This window comes from Aphelocoma coerulescens, chromosome 4 (genome assembly GCF_041296385.1).
Source record: "Aphelocoma coerulescens isolate FSJ_1873_10779 chromosome 4, UR_Acoe_1.0, whole genome shotgun sequence".
Classification (NCBI taxonomy): Eukaryota; Metazoa; Chordata; class Aves; order Passeriformes; family Corvidae; genus Aphelocoma; species Aphelocoma coerulescens.
Window position 1 is genome coordinate 21,361,187 of NC_091017.1, and position 23,538 is coordinate 21,384,724.

A 23,538-nucleotide genomic window follows, 5' to 3' on the forward strand; every position below is an offset into this window, starting at 1 on the left:
CTCCGGGCTCCCAGGCACCCGGAATCCCTCCCGCTCCTCCTCCGGCTGCCGCGGCCCCTGATGAGTTTCGGTTTCCATTTCCCCGGCGAGGCGTTCCCGGCGCTGCCCGGGCACTCCCGAGCTGTCGGCGGGCGAGGGATGGCGAAGGGACGGCAGCAGCGGAGCCGGGGGAGCGGCACGGGAGGTACGGACCGGCGGGAGCGGCGCGGCCGGGAGGACCCCCCGAGGATGGGCCCGCGCGTGGGCGAGGACGGGTCCGTGGAGGTGGAACCGCTGAAGTTGCAATAATCTGCTGTGCGGTCCCTGGGGAACGGGGAGCTTCTGCATGAGGGGCTTAAGCGTGTCCCAGTGCACTGCACTCGGAGCGGGGGGACTGGAAGGAGAAAGACCATGCCGGGGAATAGGCAGGGATTTTCCTCCCTAGTTCCATGTCTGATATGTGGGCAGCGAGTCTCCAGAGGTGTTAGGTTTGCTGATGACCACCTTTCACTCTTTGGCATCCTGGGTCTCAGACACTTGTGGTGGAGCAGAGCTACGTGCGAGTAACCGAGTCACCTGGTGCCTCTAGGTCGGGAGAGCATCTGCAGCCCCTCAGCTGTAGACAAGGAGGTACTTCCTTCTGCTGTGAAGAGGCAATGTGTGAATTTTCCCTCATTGCTCCTCCAGCATCCTGTAAGATGCTTGACTTGAAGGCATCCTATCCCCAAGGCTGTGACAAGTTTGGGGTGGCCAGATACCTCAGGAAAGTGCTTTGTCTCTGTCAGATACTCTCCACAGATGTGCAGAAGCAAGACTGTGCTTCTGCTGCAGTTTCACTGGTTGTCTTGGGAGCTGGTGGCACAGCAGCCTAAGGGATGGAGCAAGGTCTTTTAGAGTAGAGTCATCCAGCATGAAACAAACCTGTGGGTAGGCAGGACACTGAAACCCTAAGTGGCCTGAGAAAATAAGTCACACACACTTGTCTCACTTTTTCCTGAGAAGCAGAAGCTCTTGGTGAAAGCAGCAGCACACAGAGATCTTGGGGAGGGGGCCGAGGTGGTTAAGGTGCCTGCTGCCGTAGCATGACCGTCGTGTCTGTCTGTGCGTGTCCTGCAGAGCGCACACAGTCGCAGAGGAATGAGGAGGTGCAGTGCTCAAACCATGATGCGACACACAGGCTCATTCTCTCCCCTAACGGGAAGCTTTCTGAACACTGGGCTAAAGCTTCAGCAGGCTGCCCCAAGACAAGGTAAGAAGCTTTCACAGGATGGAGGTATGGATGGCAATAGTCAGAAAATGCAGCCTGCTTTCCTCAAGGTAACATCCAAGAGGCATGCTCCTGTTGCAGAGAGGGAACTGGAACACATACAGTCTTAGTACCCAAAACTTTATCTTCTTTTTTAACCCAGCTAGAAGTGCACGGATTTTGACGAAGATACCAAGATCTGGGCTGCTTGGGATGCACATGAGACAGGTTTCTCTGAAACTTAGTGAGGATCAGTAGAACATACCCGAGCAATGCAGATGACTTGCAAACCACACATGGCTTGGGAAAACTGCAGGAGAAAGACACAAGCATATCTGAACCTTACCACCTTCTGATTAAGCTGTGAGGGTAGCCATCATCTACAAATGGCCCAGCAGTTTGCTGTGTGACTTTCTGTTATCTTGCCGGGGGCCAGATAACAGAATCAGGCTGAGCCTGGTTCTTTTCCAGCTTCTTGTGGAGCAAACCACAATCAAATCAGTTAGCCCTGCTACAGCAGGCCAGCATAAGAAAAGGGTGAATCAGCTTACAGGCGACCTATATTTCTCCACATATTTCCTGCTAAAAGTGATGGGGCTTGGTAAGCAGAGGTTCTTTGTCCTTTACTTTGTCTCATAGCACAGCATCTATTTATTTTGATTTTTTTTCCTTATTTTTGTAGGCTGGTGCAAGAACTGGGAAACCGAAATATTGTTCGACTAGCATGTGGGGACCAGCATGCCATGGCCCTATCCAGAGGTAGCCTCTTTCAAGAACACTTTTCCTCCAAACAGCAGTCACTCTTGCTCTGAGAAGGCAGTGTTTGTACTACTTGCATGAGTTGGCGACTCCATTATAGAGTAATGAGCAGTGGGGACACAAAGTGCACTGGCTATCAGTGCTGCTCCTTCCTCCCAGCACCCAGGGACCTGCATCTCTCTGTCTCCCTCCAGTTCCTGAGCACTGCCCCTCCATAAAGGTGTGTTTTGGAGAGCAGACGTGGCTGCCCCACTCTGCGGTCACGAGACCTGCTCATTCTTAAGTTACAACACCTTTCTGGTTGGGAACTTCTTGTAAGTATGACTTTAGAGGTGGAAACACGTGGCCTTTTTTTGTGTTGTGCTGAGTCACATGGACAGCAAGGGACAGTCCCAAGGAGGTCAGAAGCAAACAGAAATATGGCCACACATGATGGTCTTGCCTTGGAGCTAGGTCCCTGAAAACAACACTGAGTTTTGCTCTGACTCTCAAAGTGCAAATACTCAAGGGAAGCAGTGAGGCTGAACTGTTTTCTTTTGCTCTCTGTGTGAAGGGGGTGAGCTCTTCACCTGGGGCCAAAACACCCATGGACAGCTTGGAGTGCAGAGCCAAACCAGGCTTACTCCCAAACCACAGCTGGTGGAAAGACTAAAGGGAGTCCCACTTGCTCAAATTGCTGCTGGAGGAGCTCACAGCATCACCGTGTCACTCTCTGGAGCTGTGTACTCCTGGGGAAAGAACAGTTTTGGACAGCTGGGACTCGGAGACACGAAAGGTAAGGAAGAAGAGCACCAGGAGGGTGTTTCCCTGGTGAGCTCAGTGAGCTCACCAAATCGAGCTTCAGTACTTCAGTACTCCTATGGAGTAGCAGTGGACAGTAAAGTCTTTTGAATAAAATACATCAGGATATGTTCTTTGTTTCCTGACTAGGAAAGGCATAGAGGAACAATGGATTTAGGGGTTGTATTTCTATAGAGAACTTGCAATCATTTTATGTGGCTAATTGGATAGTGTGGGCACTTAAAACCTCTGAGGTCTTACAGTTCTGTTTCCACTCCTATCCTCTATCCAGGAAGTCTTGTATGAAAGAAATTAATTTTATACTTTTGTACCTTCTTTAATTCTCTCTAAACACAAGGTGAGAGGAGAATTAAAATAACCTCTTGTCTTCAAACCTAGAAGGCTAGAAAAGAGTTGCCCTAGCCAGACAAAACCTGATGACAGCAGAATCTAATCTGAACAAGTTCAAACCCTTGAGAATCAGATATTTTGAAGCAAAGTACCATTTGGCAAGCAGATGTGAAAATATTGCATTTTGTTTCAAACCAAAGTAAAAAAAAAAAATAAAGTAATATGAAAAAGACAGAACATTATGAGAAAGAGTATGTTATACTGGAGGGAAAACAACCCAAACCCAAGCTGTAACTACATGAATTGCTGTAAGAGAAGACAGAAAAGCATTTAATCCTCCTGTTTTCTAAATTTTTCTGTACATGAGACCTCTCAGTACTCTTTCAATTTAGTAGTATTATCTTCTTTCCAGACAGGGACTGCCCATCATATGTTGGAGCTTTAGAGCACTGGAAGACTGTATTTATCTCATGTGGAGCAGATCATACTGCAGCTCTCTCTAAGGTGAGTCTGAAATGGAAAGTCAGCATCTGAGACCTCACCTTTTGAGAAAAGATACACTGCTAAGTCAGCATGGAGAAATTGGGATGGTAATGCCTGCTTCCACCTGAGCCTGAAGGCTATCTCCAAGGAATGTTATCTAAGCTATTGGGAAAACTGGTCTTTTCTCATATTCCTGTCACCTGCATGCAACCTTTTGCAGGGATATGGTGAAAGGAAATCCTGAGGCAGAGTTCAACTCCCAGTAGTTTTTGAAAATATTTTGTTTTTTATGGTATATTGGGGGCTTCAGAAGATGTGAACAACATGTAATTCACTAGGGTTTACTCATACAAGTAAAATTCTTAAGCAACAGGGAGCTATTCTCAGGACTTAAATTGCTTTTCTCAGGAGCTAAATTATTTGGATTTTATGGTGTATGATCCAACTTGATGCAAGGTGAACCCTCCTCATGTTTCAATCAGGGATGTTTTGAATCAAGTCCCATATAACATGGTGTGTCTTGCTGGCTCTCACTCTTGGTTGTGACCATTTGAATGTCGTTAATAATGCAGTGATCCTGTTTGTTTCTTCATTTTAAGGAGGGGCTGGTGTGCACCTTTGGAGCAGGAGGGTCTGGCCAGCTGGGTCACAACTCCACTCGGAATGAACTCCTGCCTCGTGTGGTGGCTGAGCTGTGGGGAGCAAGAGTTTCACAGATTGCCTGTGGCAGGTGGGAAGTGCCAATGAAATGTCTTCTAGGGTCAATGCCTTAGGGGATTCACTGAAGAACAGTAGGGAAGGGAGTCACCAAGGTGTTCAAATCCCTGTATCCCAATAGGTCAGCACTGTCAGAGTATCCATCTTTCTGCGCTTACCTACAAACTAACTTGCAATTATGTATGTTCTGTGGTTAATGCATCTGGATCATGCTGGATGAACATTAATTTGTTCACACTTAGGTTGAAATCTTCCTGTAATGATTGGCTTGAAAAAAAAGAATCCCATCTGCTACAATTTCAATTTTTTCAATGTTTTCAAGTATAAGCCACCCTCCTGCCAGAGCCCTAGTGAGAGCAGAACCCTCAGTCCCTTGTGAGCAAAGGAAGAGAGCTGCAAAAACCACCAGAAGCCCATGGTCTTTTTCTCTTTTAATAAACAAAGGATATACTGGGTTCCAAAGGGCAAAGGACCATCAAAAGCCTGCATTGGGAAAGTCAATGAATTCCCATCCAGACTGACAAACTGGTGGGTTCTTAGTAAGAATTGAAGAGCAGTGATAATTACCCAGTTTCACTTTGCCTTTCTGGAACTGGGCCAGAAAAAGTCTCCTGACAACTCACCTGGGCTTGGTATCGGGCTCAGCAGCACAGAAGGTGCACTTTTAAAACCAGAAGGGTGTGAAGGAAGCAAGGTGTAATACTATTTTTGTATGTGGAACCAAGGTAAATCACAAATATTAGAGGATAGTATAGGAAATCTGAGTCCAGATGTGTCTTTAATGCTGAATGTTTATGCAATGAAGAGCTCTAACATGTTGGTTAAAGGGATTCTTTATCTGGACTGTCAGGACTTTTAAAGACAAGCTTCAGGTCTACACTCTGAAAATGTATCTGTAAATGTTATTCTGTCTTGCCCAGTGGTTTTCACTTACTATGACTTTTTTTTTTTCCCTGAACAGACAACACACTCTGGTCTATGTCCCTTCCTTGGACAAATTCTACTTCTTTGGGTCTGGTGATGAAGGACAACTGGAAGATGAGAGCAAGCCAAATCAGTTGATACCACTTCCCATCAATTCACCAGTGAATACTGGAAAATCCTGCCAGGGTAATGACCACTGCAGATGTATACAATCTGTATTTGTTTCTTCCATGGAGATGTTTGCTGTCCTGTTTTTGTGTTTACACTGAAAGGCAAATATTATGTCTCATGCTTGCTTGGCCACCCCAACAAATTCTACCAGGAATTATTCCATTTAACCCCAATAACTACTATCTGAAGGGTTTTTTTGCTGTTCCAGTTCTGTGCACTTAACTCTCTAAAGATACTGAGTGTCTTCAAATGACAATCTTTTTTGTTTTTTCACAGAAAAGGGTGCATCAAAAAAGGGGATTAAAATTATTGCAGGAGTAAACCAAAGTTTTGCCCGTTGCAGGGTGGAGAACAAGGTATGTGCACATTTGATCATAGCTTCGGATTTTACCACTGTCCACATTACTGCTGGAAACATTTGGATTTTCCATTGTGCTTGTAGCACTCCAATTTTCTATCTATCTATTGCAGTTTTTTCTGTGCTTACCTACAAACTAACTTGTATTGCAATTGTATATGTTCTGTGGTTAATGCATCTGGATCATGCTGGATGACCATTAATTTGCTCATACTTAGGCTGAAATCTTCTTATAATGATTGGATTGAAAAAAAATAATCCCACCTGCTACAATTTTAATTTTGTCAATATTTTTATGCATTTCACACAGAATTCATATTTGAATGGAATTGCCACTCTGGAGGATAAAGAAGTGGATGCATGGATTTCTAAATCTAAATGTTGGAAGAGTATAAAAAAGTAAATCCGAAACTTGCTATTTGGGTTTGGTTTTGTTTTTTTCCTGATACATGATTTTCTCTAAAAATTATTCTTCTTTGGAGGCTATTTTGGAGGAGTAGGGACTGTTGTTCAAGAATTTAGCCAAGGCACAATCTTGTACCAGCACTTCTCACCTAGTTTTTGCATAGAAAGAAGAGATGCTGATAAGCAACAGGAGCAAAGCAGATGTACTTCATGGCTTCAGAAGCCTGTCCTCTTCTTGCCCAGAATGGCTGTAAAGTTGATGAGGAGCTGACAAGTTAAACCAGTGAAAGACCCTGCCTGCAGACCAAGGCCTTGTGCAAAAAGCCTAATCCAGAGTACCCAAACTGGAATGCTGAGCCAGCATTTAAAAATTAGTGGTCACTTCTTTAATTACCCATTTTCAAAAGCAGTATGTTTATACCACTGTGGGATGCCTTACACTTAGAGCCTTTCTCATGTTTTATACGGGAGGTTATTTTCTTTGGGAAACTCTGACCCCAGCTGCTGATTTTGAGCATTTCAAAAGCTTGGCTAACTTGGTACAGTATGTTTCCCTGACCACTTTTAGCACAGTTTGGATTATGTGAAAAGTGATTGTTGAAAGGGTGAGAGAGGGGGTTCTTCCCAGATCTCAATAGGAAGGGCCTGAACAGCAAACTGCTTGATAAAATAGCTGCTTCAATAAGAACAGAACCAGGAATACAGGGAGTGAGTAAGTCTAATGTCCCTTCAGTTTCTGGGAACCCAGCTTTTGTGCAGCAGTACATTGACAGCCTGATGGATTTTCCCTCCACATGCTACAAAGACCCTGTCCGTGGAGGGGATCCTCTTCCCTCCCATGCTGCCTTTTATTCTGCATAACAAACAAAAGCAGCTAATGTTCTGACCTGTCAGGAGAAGATATCTCCATGATAACACCACCAGAATGGAACACTGGCTGGCATGGGGTGCTTGAGCAGGTTCCCTTACAAGGCCCAGGAGAGCAGAGGTGGCTTGCCAAAGATCAGTAACTCCTTGAGTACAATGTCTTCTGCAACACTGACAATGAAGTGGTGCTAAGAAAAGTTTTGTGTGCTGTCAGGTGCAGACACACTCATACACGTTTTTTGTTCTTTCAGAGTTAAAAACCTGAAGTTGAAAGGATTGACTTTTTGTTTTTTTTACTATCAGGAATATCAGACTGATCTTTTCATCTGAGGCTTGTATCAATGGAAGCTTCCTGGACAAAAGGTAGCATGCACTGACTTAGACATAACAGAATATATTGGCTGCATGTAAACTGACCAGAAAGTGTTATTTTAGGCCACATCTGTAGAAAAGATTCATTTTATCGGAATTTGCAAGAAGCCAGTCTTTATTTTTCAAAGCTCAAGCTAACACTAAGATTTTTTATAGCCCTGGTCCTACTGAAATGTGCTAGAGAAGTTCACATTTTAGAAGATTATCCTTTAGTGATATTTGGCAGATGATGATAATCCCTTCAGGCAATATTACAGCTCTCAAAGGATCCATAATAGCTTCTCCTGGCACTGAAGTGGAAGTCATCTTAGGGTGAAATACAGGAGCCTACCATTAATAGTTCACAGCCACACAAGACAGAAAGGACAGGATATTAATCAGGTCACAAAACAGTGGCCTGTGTTGTCTATCTTGTAAGAACATGTGAAATTATACCCACTGAACCTGGGGCTGAACTTTCCAAGTATTTTCTAATACTACAATGCTTCATTATTCAGTTAGTAGAAAAAACATTATTTAGTGTTCTTTTTTTTTGTGTGTTGTGATAGAGACAAACATTTCAAAACTTCCAAAGAAGTCTCAGGCATAGACATGTCAGAAGTGAAACGTTTTTATGAGAAGATCAGTAAAAACCAAACAGTCTACCAGGAGGTAAGGATTTGATATAAGGATGCTCACTAAACAGATACTGAGGAGCTTTGGATTTGTGCATGAAACTTAGGAATTTCATGCCAACCTAATTACTTTGGCAAAACAGAATTGCATTTTAACCCTTGTCTCTTTTTTTTTTTCCCTCTGAAGGTGCAAAAGCAGATTAAGAACTTACTGCCGTCATTGTCTTCCTCTCCCATCTCACCTGAAAATTTCAGGGTCTACTTGATCTTGCCTTCCCTTCTGCAGGGGGAGGACGGAGACTCTCTGATTCTTGAGATGGCTCAAGCCATCATGAAGCTCCAGCCTGAGGGCCTGCAAACTCTTGGTAGGGTTTTATGATGATAAAACTGAACGATGTAAATGCTTGGTCATTTTCTGCTGCAGAACAAGTGTTATTACTGCTCATGTAATGTGTTCCAGAGCTTGAGATAATTGCTTTTGATAGACATAGAAACATGAGGACTACGCAGCAAGACACAAGAATTTAAAAAGTTCTGTCTGAGGTTTCTGATAATTTTTGTAGTGCAAGCTTAAATGTTTTTTTAAATTCATTTGATAAAAGGAGAAAAAGCAGATTCATCCACAAGTTGCAGTGATTTTTATGTTACCTGTGACCTTACTAGCTGTTTTCTTTACAGAATGCCTGTGGTCAAATCTAGGAACATCCTTTTTCAGGGAGCTGGTCACTCTGTATCAGAGGGTTTCCAAGCAATCTATCCTGGAGTTCCTAGCCAGGGGGCCAGACCACATCTTCAACCTGGGCCCAGCTGAAACAGGGCCTCTGCAAATACTGCAGAGGCTTTACCAGGTGAGAAAGTGCTTGGATCCCAACTAGACAGGCTGTATCAATGTAGCTTAGAGTATTTTCATATTTCTCACTTGTTCAATTCTCTGGGTTTGACACTGCTTCAGCAATCTCTTTGGCTCTACACCAGCACAGTTTTGAAGGAGTACTGCTCAAGTTGTGCCAAACTGACCCTCTGTAGAAATGAAGAGCTAAAGTATGTTATAGCCCCTGGCAGGGGAAGAATGCTTTCAGTGGTTTCAGGAGTGCCTACAGAGCTATGGATGTGGTGTCCTCTATGTAACATGCCCATTCCCCTTTCTCCTGGTGAGATCCCTCACCCCAATAACTGCTCAGAGCATTTAAAAGACAACCTACCTGCTTGGCACATTGTGGCTGCCACAGTAATGCTCTGTGATGATTGAAGAGCCTGCTAACCTGACAAATTCTCTGGGACAACAGCAACAGAACCTCTTTAGCTGCACACGAACAAGAAGAACAAAGGGAGCAATAATTGTGTTCTTCTGGAAAACCATACTTTCTCCTGCAGAGATGTTCAGAGTTTAGGAAAGTCAAGAGCCCAAGTGCACAGTATAAATCAGAGAGACTTGTATCTCCTTATCTCAGCAGATGTCCCTCCAGGGCAGTGGCTGGGCATACCCTACAGAGACTTGTTAAATTTTGTTCAGAGTTGAATATCCTTTTGGCTGAGAATGCAGAATTGGGCCTCAAAGTTTAGACTCTTGAAGATCCTGTATTTATGCAGGTAAATAAACTCGAAAATGCAGCAGGCCTGCTCCTCTGCAACTGATTACATGATCTGGAGCTTTACATGTTCACTGTCCCCCTGCAAGTATCTTTTCCAGACAAGTAGGAACATGAATAGGGAACCACAGAGTGTTCTGCAACATGAAAGACACTCCAAGGGAAACATACTTTTCCTGATGGAGTCCTGTTAAGGGATCTTAATTGGAAGTGAAATTTGCTTTCCTGCTAGTTTACACATGGGTTTCTGAGACTTCTCACTGTGGAGCACTGTGCTACTTGTAGCACTTTTATCCCTTACCTTCTGTGCACGGTCTCAGAGCCCTTTCTGCAGAAAGCCCTGTCAGTCCCGTCCTGCCACACAGGCACAGCACACTAGTTCTGCTGCTGATATATTGTGTGTTTCAATGCAGGTGAACTCCAGAACTGGTTTCAGAGTACATGAAAGCAACTTCTATGTACCTGAAGTGATAGAGATTATCAACTTATGTTCATTCTTAAATCTAACAGTAAGTATAAATCTTACCAGCAGTGTGAAACACTTTTTTTTCTTTTATTTAAATAGTTGACAATATACATGTGAAAGTCAACTCTAGAGACCAACCCGATACATCTCAAAGACATTTCATTTTCCCTATTCCTCCAGTGCTCTAAATTATGCAAGCCTTTTACCATCCCAGTGTTCCAGCGGCTACAACTGGTTGGATGATCCCTGGTTCTGAGAGTTGGAGCTGCCCTCCACCATCTTAAGCAGCTCTGTTTGCTTTGAACTAGCACTCACTGTGAAATAGCAGCACAAAGGATGGTTGCTATACTTCGCATTACTCTGGATTTTATTTAATTTTTAATTAAAATTAATTGATTAAAACTTAATTAAGAGAAATATTTTGAGGTGTCTTTAAACTTTTATTTAGAAACCCTACTGAGCATTTCAATTTACTTAATCTTAAAACAAAACCGTGGTAATAAAAAATAATCTGTGGCATTTCTTGATGACACAAGAGTGAAAATTAGCTACCAAATGCAGTCAGTGTCAGAGGAAGCAATATGAAATGGAAATGTGCATAGTAGGGGTTTCCTCTGGCAAAAAAAAAGTAAGTTCTCTGGCAACTTGGCTGGAATTTGTAGGGCAACTCCCTAATTCCTTCATAAGATTTTGTTTGCAAAGGTACCAATTTTGTACCAACTAACCAGAGGGAGAAAGGAGGTTTGAGAAACAGCATAGAATCAAAAGCCAATTAGGACATTACCTGAAGTTGCTGCCTTATCACACTGGAGGTGTAACACTTTGAATTAGATTATTTTTATACCAGTATCTATTTTTGGTACTACATATAATAAACCCAGCAGTTCTTGAAAACAATGTACCATAACCCGGGTATCCAGGACACTTTGGTTTAGCTGAATTATGGAAGATGCAGTTAAAATAATTCTCTCTGTTTTATTGTTCATGCACTACTGTTGACAAATGTCTCTCTGCTTCTCACTCACAGGAGCAAAGAGAAGCTGTTTTTAGAACGTGAGCCTCTGTTAGTGCAGTGCTCATGCACACAAGGGCTCATTTCAGAGACACGGGAGTTTGCCAGGGTACAGACTGGCAGTTCAGTCTGCACACATGTCCCTGAAGTCTGGTTTCACAAAAGAAAATCAACATGTCTTTTCCTTTCTTCCTTGTCATTTCAGACAGTCCTACAGAACCTGAGCAAGTTTCCATGCATCTTTGACAGGAAAAGCAAGATCCACATTCATATTACAGAATGCAGGGCTCTGTCCAATTTCTCTACTGTAAGTGCAGCAAATCTTGTTACCAATCAGAAGAGATAAACACACTGCTAACAGACTATTACTTCAATCCTCAGATACCCGTTATACAGATCCCTGCGACATGGAATTTTGCCGTCAGAAGACAATGCCTTCTGCAAGACATATGGAAAAATTTAAAATCCGCCTCAAACCAAGATTTCAGGAAGATCTTAAGGGTAAGATAACAAATTGTATTACTTGTTAGCTCTAACTATCTTGCTGCAGTGTTCCTTGATTTTCAGTGTTATTGGTAGAAGGGTTTCAGTATCCTCTGAGCATACAACAAAAGAACTGCTCACCAAATTATTATAAAACATGTTCCATAGATTGTGTAGAGTAAATCTGGAGGGCAGTATTTTACATTCTTATTCCAGGCACCTTTGTTGGCATAAGTCAAATGAAAGTGGCAGTGCTATTTACTGTGAGGTTGCTTTGGGGTAATGGAATAGAATTGCTCAGTTGTCCAAGTCCACTACTGTTGCTGCTAGTCTGACTTTTGAGACTCTATACTAGTTTGCTGTACATGAAAACCCCAGTATGGGGGGAACCAGCCTGAGGGGTCAGCAAGCAACACAGCCACAAAATGACATTTCTTTCATGGAGATACTGTCTGAAGGGAAAGGAAGGATAGTGCTGGCCAGAGAGATGGGAATCTGATTACAGTGCTGCTGCCTCCATGCGCCTTTAATCTGTGGCTTCCACACTGATCCAAAGGTTGTGGCAGTTGCATTTCCTGCAGGAATCGTGATGCTGGCCCTGGCCTGCAAAAGCCATTAGCTGGCTGATGTGGGAATAGGACACCTGCCCAGAGCAGAGTTCAGCTAAGGGACCACGTGCCCCACCTGTCACTAACACAAAGTCTGGCACCATGCCTGTGCCCCAGGAACTATGGACCTTGGTGCCCTATTACCCAGTTCTGGTGCTCTCCAAGTGAGCTTTCTTGCCAACCAGAGCTGTCAAAGCTTTTCTTTCCCATATACTTTGGAGATTCACAAGGGCTCCCAAAGCTACCTTTCCCTCCTGCTTCCTCATTATGCCAGCTGAGAGAGGCATTTATTTATGGAGGCAGTGAGGGTGTGCTCTGTACTGTCCTCTAGATTTTGAGTCTCCACCAATTGTACAAGCTCTGACAAACAGCTGCCCTTAGCTCAAGTCAGCCTTTGGGCGCACCTCTTGTGAGCACTGCCTTTCACGCTGTGCATCACAGCATTATTTGCCCAGCAGCAGCCTGAAAAATATAACTGCACTGTTAGTATCCCACCCAGGGAAACTATGTATGGTCTGCAGCATTTACAACTTGGTGCTGCATTTCTGCATTTTTCAGCAGGTAAAGGACATGTTTTGTGTTGCAGACACCAACTACCCAAAAGCAAAACATAAAAAAGAAACCTTCATTGTAGCATTGACCTATCCCCTTCATAGCTGTGTCCTGTTAGGAAGTTTTTCAGACAATTCTGAGAACTTGGCATGGGGCACTCTCATTGTGGCCCTAGAAAGAAAAGAGCTGCAGGTACTGCACATACAGACATGGGTATAACCCAAGAAAGAAATGTCTTAGTTTAACTCATCTCAAGTTTTGTTATTAAACACCAACCTGATTTATTTTAATTTTTGCTGTTCTGACAGTGAGACAAACATATTTCAGTACACAAATCTGGTTAAAAAACCCCAAAGCTCTCCAAGAGAGATTCATATCATTGCATGTTTTAATTTTAATTTAGTTTATTCAGAGTACAGTTCTTCCTCATGAAAATGAAGGTTTTAATTAGTGCCACTACAAATGCACAACACTCTTGAAGGGATAAAACAGACGGAATTAGTGTTTCTTATTACTCCTACTCTTCATCTGCATTAGCAGTAGTTAACAATGGGCTGCTGCTTCATACAGTTCCAGCTACTACGGGGAAAATGATGCCAGTCACTAGTGCCAGAAGGAAACTCTCTCAAATGAAACGCAATACTTGATGAGATTAAACAAATTACGTTGATTTAGAGAAGCCCAGGGGTTAGCAAAGACATCACACTAGTTGTGCCTAAAAAGCTTAATCCCCATCCAGGTCCACAGGTGAAAGAACACATAAACTGGTATTGTAACAGGAAGGAGGAGGCTGTAGAAACACAGGCTGTTTGTGCTGGTGCAGCCCTGGGGGAAGGCTTCGTCTACGCTGGCCGAGTAGAACAGGCCTGCCAGGGACAGGAGGGGAACGAGCACAGTCAGCGTGGGCAGGGAGGGCAGCAGCCCCGCTCCGGCCATCAGGCCCCGGTCCCGCCGTGCCCGGCGGCTCCTCAGGGCTGCTCCGAGCCCTCGGCCGGGGGCTTCTTCTGCGTCATCCTGGCAGCCTCCGGAACCATGTTCGGGATGCCGTCGATGATGGGGTACGCGATGCCCAGCTCCTCGTTAATGAGCTCGTTCGTAGCTTCTTCGTACCTAGCCAGCCAAGTCGGAGGGGGGAGAAACATCCAAGCACAACATGAGGAGCAGTGACTAACCTGGGTTTGCCCAGGGCTCGGGCGCAGCTCCCCCGCCCCGTCCTCACCTCAGCGGTCGCTTGGAGAGAGGGCACACCAGGAAGCGCAGCAGCGATGGCTCCGGTGGCTGCGGCCGCGCTGAGCCTGAGCCCGAGCCTGAATCCGAGCCTGAGCCCAAGCCTGAATCCGAGCCTGAGCCTGAGCCCGAGCCGTGCTCCCGCTGCCCGTGGCAGTGCCGGCCGTGCGCGGGGCCACTCGGCGCCGCCCGCCGCAACAGCAGCACGGCCGCGCCGCGCAGCATGGCCGCCGCTTCCGCCGCCCACAGCCCGCCCACAGCCCGCCCCGCGCCGCGAGGGCCTCAGGGGGCTTGTGCGTGTTGCGGAATGTGGAATGGATCAAGATCATCTCAAATCAGGATGGTTTTCGGTGTTAAGATCTTTGTTCACTTGCAAGACTAATCAGGAAGAAAGGAGACCTAGTCAGTGGAACAGGCAGCAGCCAGCATTCCCTAGCCAAGGACATCCGGGAACTAAAAAGCCTTAAGGATGCAGTAAATCAAGGTGTTGATGTATGTCTGTATATCCATTGCTAACTTGGCAAAATACTCAAGGTCCTGTAGCTGAACTGTGTTCATTATAAAACTAAAAATCTTGCCCACAGGGCAAAAAGACCCCTGCCCAGGTGAAGACCTTTCCCCTGAGGGTGTGAGGAAGTTAGCTAGGGTTATGTAACTTGTTTGGAAATTACTAACCAAGCATAACAGACTTGGAAAGTTGCTAACTCTGAATTTCTGTGTATAAATAATGGCTCAAAAAGTCTAGTGGGATGTGCTTGATTTGTGGAATACCGAGTACCCAGGTTGGCACAACCCTGAAATAAATAATCAGTGTCTCTCTCCCGGGTGTGTAATTATTGGCTTGTTGCACACCCGGTAAGGAATCTGATTTTGTGGGCAACATTGGTGTCTCTATCTATGGGTGTCTCGGACCTTGCAGGTGAATTTCGTGGGTGAGAAGGGGTTGGACGATGGTGGGGTGTCCCAGGAGCTCTTCAGCATCGCAGCCAGGACCCTCTGCCAGCCCGGCACTGGCGCCTTCTGCCACTTTGCCTCCAGCCTTGTGTGGTTCCCCAGACAGGTAAGGCAGCCCTGTGGGGGTGGGTGGGGGACCCACCCATGGGAAAAGGCAGTCATGGCTTTCTGGTGTGCTTGTTCTTAACCAGGCATCTAGCTGTGAGGATGAGGACACCTTCCTCTTGATCGGGACACTCTGTGGAATGGCCCTGTTTAACCAGCGCATGGTGCCCTTCCCCTTCCCCAGGGCTCTCTACAAAAAGCTACTGGACCTGGCCCCCACTCTGGAGGACCTTGAGGAGCTGCTGCCAACTGCGGGCCGGTATGCGCCAGGCATGGCCCGAGCTTCAGCTGGGTCCCTTGCCTTGCCCATGCACAGGGAGATCCCACAGGCTGAATTCAGGGCACCCGTGGCATCTACATTTGCCATTGTGAAGCTGCTAGAAGCCACAGATTTCCCAGGAGGTCCTTGTCCAGAGCATGGATGTTGCTCTCAGAGGCTGGTATTGCCAAAATAAAAAGCCAAGCCTCATGGCTTAGAAGGTGTCAGATCTTTGCTCCACAAGAGCTTAAGTCCACACTGTGAATATATAGTTCAAAACACTTCGGGCTGTAGTTGGGACTCGAAAGAACTAAGGACCCAATTATTAATGTTGGGGTTTTTTCTCTGATTTACTAATTATCACTTTCCACAATATTGTCTTGCACAAGTACAGTATTACAAAATGCTGCAGTTGTGCCAGTTCTGAGAACTCTTGTGCAGAGTTTCCATGCACTGGGAGAGAAGATGTCAGGCAGACATAGCAGGGAGAGGTGCTGCTGCCACCAGCATAATGCTTCAAGGCCTCTGAAGCCCAGCTTTCCATGCAAGTGCTATAAACAACCAAGAAGATGAGAACCCCATCTCATGAGCTAGTGACTGTGTTGAGGTGGTAAATTCCTGAGGTGCTAAATTTACTGAGGTTCCTCAGTGAATTGGAACACAAGGTTGTCTGCAATACTTGGAGAGGTGCTGCACCCCAAAACAATTGTCCCAGAATTCTGGTCCACACTTAATTCTCCCTTCTGGTCCACACTTAATTCCTCACTAGGTAATGTCTGGAAGCAAGGTTGTGGTCCCAATCCCACTTGTCACTGAATTTTGTGTAAAGCTGTCCACACAGGGCATGGGGATGGACTTGCCTGGAATCCTTTTTTACTGGAGGCATTTGTGCTCAGCTCATGGCAGCAGCATGGCAAAATTTCAGGGCCATATATGACAGTTCTGTGTGAGTGTAGGTGTTGTGTATATATATGCATTTAAATGCTGCTTTTCAAAGGATAGTCTGCAGCAGAATTTGAAAGTGCATCGAATGGTCATGTTTCTTCTCTCTTTAATCCCTTTTGTTTTTTGACAGGAGTCTTCGGAGAATTTTGAGTGAAGAATGTTATAGCTTGGACTTGGACTTCACGGTAAGACATCCCACGTAGGTATTTGGGCAAGACAGTGTCCCAGTGCAAATGACACAACTTGTCTGTAAACTCAAACTAGTGGGAGTGCTATGTCAGACCCTCCAGGAAGAATGAGAGAAGCAGCACGTATATATCTGTCATATATAGACATAGCAGCCAATGTTTTAATTTATTTGCATAGATAATGGAAGGAGGAGATTCCACGGATGTTGTTGAACTTAAGAAAAATGGTGCCAACATTCCTGTCACTGAGGATAACAGGTCAGTTTTATTTTTATATTTCTTATCCTGTTGTCTTGTTACAAGTGTATGACACATGTCTGTACCCATATACTGTTAGAAAATATTGACCTCTGTATTGTGCCATTGGTCTTGGTCCAATAGGTTGCACTCTTTCAGTTCCTGCTGTACTTGCTGCACACGTGCCAGACATTGGCAGTTTGGGCAAGCAGTGGATGAGAAGGGGATCCTTGGACAACCTGGTATCAGCATATGCAGATACCTGGCATTAACAGGAAAATTCCTAACAAATTTAAAAAATAACAGTGAACAGTATTTTCAGGGAAATACAGGTGATTTGTCTGGGAAACCCAGCTATAGGTACACCTCTGTAAGGGTTTTTATAGAGCAAAATGTTTCCTGCTTAGTTACATATATGGCATGTATCTTGTACATAAAGGAGAAGGAGCAATCTATCAATAAGGCTTTGTGTCAATATTAATGTAGCACAGAGGACAGAGGGGAATTCTGTGTCCAGAATTATGCAGATGACCTGAGGACCCATAGGGATCCATGAAAGGGCTATTTAAGCTTGAAGTACAGCATTTACATTGAGTTGATTGTACAAGTACAATGTCACTACACAAATCCCCATATGAAGTAGAGAGAAGAGTGAAACTATTGATTAGTAGCTGTGCAAATATTTATTTTGATTTCAGGGAAATTCTTGGGCATTCATTGAGTGTTAGGTCTGCTAGGTTCTATCTTTTATAATAATCAAGTGTCTGATAGGATTTCATTGGAGTGTTCACATGAAGTACAAGGAGTGTTACCAAAATGAATCTATTCTGGCTAGCATTCTCTTTTATTTGTGAAGATATTCCCAGCTTATTCAGTGAATAACTAATTGCCAGTGATGACTGGTCTCAGTGAAGACTGTGTCTGTACAGCACAGCAGGCTTTATGGAATAAAGGAATAAGGCATAAAGTTCTCTATAATCCTCCTTTTAGAAAAGCACCACCAATGCTTGTTTGGTATCTGTTGCAGGAAAGAATATGTTGATTTGTATGTGAATTATATATTCAATAAATCGGTACAGAAGCCATTTGAGGACTTTATGCAAGGGTTCTTAAGAGGCTGCCCAGCTAGATATTGGAAAATGTTTTTCCCTGAAGAGCTGCAGGTTTTTCTCCAGGGACACACAACATTTGACTGGCATCTGCTGGAAAAGGTATTGTATACAAGCACAGTGTCCTTCTGCTCTATCTGCTAAGCATAAACTACTTCTGACCTGATCTTTCATTGAGTGCACAGGTCATGAACAGATGGGCAGAAGCTCGAAGGGCTTTCTCTTTTTTTGATTTGTGTCGATGTTCTGTTTCTAGTCTACATCAGCTACAAGAATAAAGGAGAATAAGTATCAAGCCATAACTCAGGGATTGTCATATGAATCTTTGAAAAACAAATGAGCAAGCAGATTCCAGAGGTTAAGGGGATTTGAATATCTATGAACAGGATTATAAAATTTATCAGATAAAATGTTACTTTAAATATAAATGGAAATATTGAGGATTAACTGGCCTGTTTTATTTTTGTCTTTTTGACAGAATGTGGTATACGGACAATATAAGAAGTCAGATAAAACCATCAGGAATTTTTGGACTGTGTTTCACAAGCTACCAGAAGAAAAAAAGAAAATGTTTCTTGGTAATATATCGGGCATTTTAAACTTTTCATAGCCCTTTTCTTTCCCCCCCAACACACATTCTAGATGGTTGCACATAAAAACTACTATAGTATAGTTCCAAACTGTAGCTTTTCCCCATGTTCACCCCTGCTTCTGCCACATTTTCTAGTGAAAACCACAAAGAAATAACACAAAGAGTTGCACAGGGACAGTTGACCCTCCTCACATCCCTTGAGGTTTGCCTGAGTGCATCGGACCACCTTGAAGCCTGCAGTAACTTTATCCCTTACTTTTGTGGTTGTCTTGTTGGTCAGAGGCCTCAGCTTGCGTGAGCACACTGTTGATGTAAGCAGTTTACCTTTGTCAAAGGCTTGCAGAAGCTAGGTCATCCTTTTTAAAGGTAGAAGGTCAGACCTAGCCTGGCCTTTCTCATCCACAAAGTCTACAATATAAAGTAGACGAGGGCTTGTAATTACTATGAATAGGTAAGAGACTTTAAACTGTATTCAGGTGCAAATTCAACAAAGCAAAATAATTAGCTTAGGAAAATAACTATGTTTACACTAATTTCCCTTCATGGTTTTCATTAACATTAATTATTTTCATGTTTTTCAGTTAACATTATTTTGTTCTGGTTTTTAATTTGCTAACTTGTTCTTGTTTTTCTTTTTTTCATTCCTTCAGCTTTTTTGTCAGGATCTGATCGAATCACTGGCTATGTACTGGACCATTTTAGATTTTGTATTGAAGATCCTCAAGTAGAAAATCCAGATGAGGTCTGTCCCTGTGCCAGGACCTGCTCCTTCATTTTGTTCCTCCCCAGATACAGCAGTAAAAAAGTACTCAAAGAGAAGTTGCTTTATGCCATAGAGCATAATGAAGGTTTTGGCCTTGCCTAATTCTTGGATAGAAGCACTTTAAAGCAAAAATAAGAAAACAAGTCTTTGTTTCACTTGTCATATTTTCTCTTAATTATTCCAATTTACTGGTTTCTACTCTGCCTTATTTTTACTGCACTTTATAAACACCCGAGTGTGTGTATTTGCTGAGATTTTACATGGCTTATAAAATTGAGCTTAGACCAGATACCTCATAGTTAGGCTGTAAATTTAGGAAAGAAGAATCCTGTTTGGCACACTTCAGAGAAGGAAGCTGATAACCAAGCATATTTGTGCAAGCAGGGCCTGCACTGTTCTGGTTGTGTTAATAGAGTGAGATCCCAGCAGCAGTGATTCTGTGATTTGTACATTCATACATTAGCAAGCACACAGCCAAGATGTGCTAAGCAGTCACCCTTGCCAAGGCAAAGCTGGGGTAAGGTCTTCATCAGTGTTACTTAAGGGTTCTCTTGGGGAGCAACTAACTCTAATGAGACTGTGAATTGAAGGAGCAGTCTGTGCTCACCTGGATATAGCCTATGACTTATCTGTGACAAATTCTTAGGAGAAAAATTTGATCATTCCTAGACTTTTGAAAAAGCTATACTAATGCATTATGGTAAAATAATTTTTTGTTATTTAGTGTGATAACTGTGGTACTTGTCATGTTTCTTTATATCTTTGAAGGAGATGTTTCGCAATTAAATCATAAAACCTTAGGCTTGCAGAACAGATCTGTCTAAAGAGCCCTGTGGACATGAGGCTTGCAGGGCTTGTGGAATCTCATTGTCAAAACAGTGGAGAGCACTGGCAGGATATTAACACTGTCAGGCAGGATGTGTGTTTTCTGTGTATTTTGCTGTGTGAACAGGGGGAGAGAAACAAGTCATTACTTTTCACCAGTCTTCTCTTTGGTGTATTAAATGTGTCAGGGGACATCCATATGTAAAGAAGACTTCCACTGTGTTAAATTAACTGATGATGGATTAAATTTTCACCCCTGTAGCTGTGTTCTTCCTTTCTTATGCATCTGCCTATGTAGATAAGCCTAGCAGGCAGTGTGTCTGTGTTCTCTGTCCTCCTTGCTATGGGGGAGCCACTCACAAGTGGAGTCAAAGGCTGATGTAAGCGTATTTCAAAGAGATGCATTGTATATGCTGAACAAGTCAGTCTTTCCTGTGTGATGCAGAATGACACTGTTACCTACTAAAAAAAAAAAATCCAAAAAAAAAGCTTCCTTTTAAGTTATAGTATAGTAATTAGTAAAAAAAAACAAACTTCAAGCACTCACCACAAGCACCAGGGCAGTACAGGAAAGCAGGTGGCATGGGAGTATTGATGGGAAGAGGGGAAATAGGACCTCAGAGGATGGCAGCTCCCAGCTGAGGGGAGCGAGGGGACACGGCCTGCTCAGATCTAATCCCTGTCCCCCTCACCCCCCTGGGACAAACAGGACATCAAAGGGATGCTTACATCCTCTAGGCAAGGCACCACTCTGCTGCAGGTGTATTTTTGCAGAAAGAGGGAACTGACAGAAACCCAAGTTGTTGCCCACATCTTATGCCTGGCTGATGCTGCCACATCACCTCAGATTTCTGGTTTGGCAGCTTAGCCTGCTTTTCCTCATCAGCCTGCTCCTGGCTGTTGTTTCCCTTTTTATGGTTTTCTAAGCCTCTGGTAGGAAATCCAGAGTGATCTTCTATGCTGTGCAAGTGTACAAAAGATGTACTCTCTTCAGAATTCAAAATAACCCATTAGAGATTAAATGATAATAGGTTTATTTAGAGCCTGGAGGTATTTCCTTCTCATCACATGATGCAACATCACATGGGAGATTAAAGCCCAGAGTCACTTTCAAGGCTATTTTTAATTTGTCCTCAAATAATCTGTGCTTTTATATACATATATATATATATATGTATATATATATATACACATATATTATATAAAGACCTTCAGGGCAGTGCACTCCTCTCTGATTTTCTGAAATTAATTTGGACACTGGGTTGTGTCTGCATTTTCTCAAGCAGTGCTTGTTGTAAAACATACAGGAGAGTATAACAGGAGTGAGCATCACATTCAGCTGTGAGTTTAAAAGGCTTCACACAGGCAGCAAAAGTACATTGAACCTGCAGCAGGATGTTTTTTAGGCCGCTCATCTGAGCTGAGCGTCACCTGTAGAGAAGTGCAAGAGCAGCCTTGAAACTTCTCCAGGAAGCTGAAATGTAACCAGTTAAAAATTGGTTTTAACAAGAGACTCTTGGCTCTCTCACACAAATTCCAGGCTTTGCTCCATCATTTTCTTCTTTTTTTTTTGGTTGTGTGTACCTTCTCCTTGATTGTGCAATCAGAAACAGACGAAACCGAGTGTAAAGGGAAACGCTCTATTTTGCAAAGGTCTCCAGACGATGAAATAAACAAAACAGAAACAAAAGCAAACACAGAAAGCATGTTTTCTTCTGTCTATGCTTTTAGTTATTCTAGAAGCTGCTTGTAACACTGGTTAAGCCAAAGCTGTTACAGCACAGGTGTAATTTTACACTGGGGCATCTCTTTTTATTCTAAACACACATAATCCATGCAAATACAGGTGATTTTTTACCTGATCCATCACACATTGTCTGCTAAATGCACAAACACTGCAAACTGCCAGAGATGTAGTGTAAGGGCCATGGATACTTGTGGGCACTACACTTACCTTAGGGACTTCTTCCCCCCCTCCCAAGCCCTTGCAAACATCTGTCTGAGGTTTGCTCCAAATATTGAATGTCATTTTGGTGGCCTGAATGGGATCCAACTTGTGCATTGCTCTTGTGGAGCACAGTCTTCTTCTCATAGATGGCACTAAAACCAGAAAATCAGTACTCGGGAGTTACATAATTGCTTGCTCATTGGCCTCTGTGGGTTGTTTTTTTTTTGCCTCTCTGTCAACGGAAACTTTGACAACAAACCTTTTTTTTGAGGTTGAAACTTTGTATAAAATGTGTGAGTTCCTAAACAAACGAGCCTGCCAGCTGACCAGAGGTCACATAAAATGCAGAAGAAACAGGCTAGGAGAAAGGAACTGGCTATTGTTATTAGTAAGTGATATTTCGTGCTTAACGCATTTTCAAACACTGGAAAGCTGGCTTTCCCTTGAGACCTTCATTTAGAACAGCTTAAATTCTGGAATGCGCTTAACTTCCCGCGTTGATTTCTGCCGTGTTTAGAGCGGCTACTGACCTGCTCCGCCGGCAAGGCTGAAGCTCCGCAGCCCCAGCGGGCGGGGCCGGCTGTCCCTAGCGCTCCGCCTCCACCCCAGCTCCCGCGGCATTCCAGCACCGGCGGGAAGGCCGGGCCTCCGCCAGGAGCCCTGAGCCCACGCTGTGCCCTGGCCCCAGGGGAAGGCGATTCCCGGCCCTCCCTGCGCCCGCCCTGCGCATTGGCCGCGCTGCGCGTCACTCCCAGCGGCAGCAGGGCCGGGACTTCCTCGTCGCCGCGACGGCAGCGGCGGGGTCGGTGGCGGTGAGTGCTGGCGAGCGAGAGCTCAGCGCCGCGGTGGGGCTGCTGCCGGCCCCGGTACCGAGCCCATGCGCGGGGCAGCCAGGGCGCGGCGGAGCCCCCGCCGCCCTCCCCGGCGCAGGACGCGCGTCCCCGGCCCGGGGCGGGGAGCCGAGCCCGGGGCGGCCACGCGGCTGCGGCAGGAGCCGCTCGCCGCTGCTGCTGCAGCATCACCTGGCTGCGGGGTGGGCACGGGGCTGCTGTCGCTCCAGGGTCGGTCTGTGCCCGCCGGGAAGTGTCGGTCTGGGCTTGGGAAGCAGCCGCAGGAAGCCAAGGAGCCCGGGGTGTCCGGGGTGAGGGCAGGGAGGGAGAGGTGATTTTACTGGGATTGCAAAATGGAGGTGATGGCGAGGGGATTGTCATGTTTGATTTTAGGTGTCTATTTTTATATGTCGTCTGTGGGGCCATCTCCATCTGAGGGCATGCGGCTGTGCGGTGGAAATGCTCTGCTCCTGCATTAACTCATTTGCTGGTACACCTTGTGTTCCCTTGCTCCGGAACCTGGTTTGCATTGGACATTGAGTTGGACTGAAACGGAGGCAAAGGGAAGAAGAAAGTGGACTCGGAGGCTTAGTGGCAGAAAGAGGCAGTAAATTCCGTCATTGTTGAGCAATGCTGGTAGAAGAAACACATTTGCTATCTGAAATCTCACAAACAAGAGGGAAGGAAAAACTTGTTTATTCATGCCCTGCCAGTTGGCAGATCTCTTTGTTTAGAGAGCATGGAGCGTTGAGTGTTGTTTGTTGCAATCGTGATATTTACTAAGCTGACTTTCCCAGAAAGGGCGCAGAGTGGAAATGGC

The 23,538-nt window shown here is 44.5% G+C and overlaps 4 protein-coding genes across 9 annotated transcripts in view; 2 read left to right on the plus strand and 2 right to left on the minus strand.

Moving 5' to 3' along the window:
• The first annotated feature begins 113 nt into the window (after positions 1-113).
• LOC138109503 (E3 ISG15--protein ligase HERC5-like) lies at positions 114-20,331 on the plus strand. Its single transcript, XM_069013023.1, has 23 exons — positions 114-184; positions 1,096-1,228; positions 1,908-1,984; positions 2,538-2,759; positions 3,528-3,619; positions 4,198-4,328; positions 5,277-5,425; positions 5,687-5,766; positions 6,079-6,167; positions 7,344-7,403; positions 7,961-8,063; positions 8,214-8,391; positions 8,705-8,874; positions 10,029-10,124; positions 11,299-11,400; positions 11,475-11,594; positions 14,883-15,023; positions 15,109-15,281; positions 16,357-16,411; positions 16,593-16,672; positions 17,679-17,862; positions 18,239-18,338; positions 19,003-20,331. Exons 1-23 carry the CDS (start codon positions 139-141, stop codon positions 19,215-19,217), a joined length of 2,796 nt encoding a protein of 931 aa, XP_068869124.1. The 5' UTR covers positions 114-138; the 3' UTR covers positions 19,218-20,331.
• On the minus strand, positions 13,123-13,672 carry PIGY (phosphatidylinositol glycan anchor biosynthesis class Y). Its single transcript, XM_069013027.1, has one exon. The coding sequence runs from the start codon at positions 13,670-13,672 to the stop codon at positions 13,442-13,444; it is 231 nt and encodes a 76-aa protein (XP_068869128.1). The 3' UTR covers positions 13,123-13,441.
• Positions 13,705-14,209, minus strand: PYURF (PIGY upstream open reading frame). Its single transcript, XM_069013026.1, has 2 exons — positions 13,956-14,209; positions 13,705-13,846 (listed from the first exon to the last, which is right to left on the minus strand). Exons 1-2 carry the CDS (start codon positions 14,186-14,188, stop codon positions 13,705-13,707), a joined length of 375 nt encoding a protein of 124 aa, XP_068869127.1. The 5' UTR covers positions 14,189-14,209.
• Positions 20,332-22,258: 1,927 nt separating the features above from the next.
• Positions 22,259-23,538, plus strand: part of HERC3 (HECT and RLD domain containing E3 ubiquitin protein ligase 3) — a 45,097-nt gene continuing 43,817 nt past the window's right edge. For 2 of the 6 annotated variants that reach the window (XR_011150527.1, XM_069013033.1), the window contains exons 1-2: positions 22,742-23,029; positions 23,112-23,208. Coding sequence is in view for 3 of the 6 variants with exons in the window: in XM_069013033.1 (XP_068869134.1) it covers positions 22,766-23,029; positions 23,112-23,208 (361 nt within the window). In the remaining 3 variants the exon portion in view is untranslated. Of the gene's footprint in view, positions 22,277-22,511; positions 22,701-22,741; positions 23,030-23,111; positions 23,209-23,538 lie in introns of those variants that run through there. The other 4 variants (XM_069013029.1, XM_069013028.1, XM_069013032.1 and 1 more) reach the window with 4 other exon arrangements.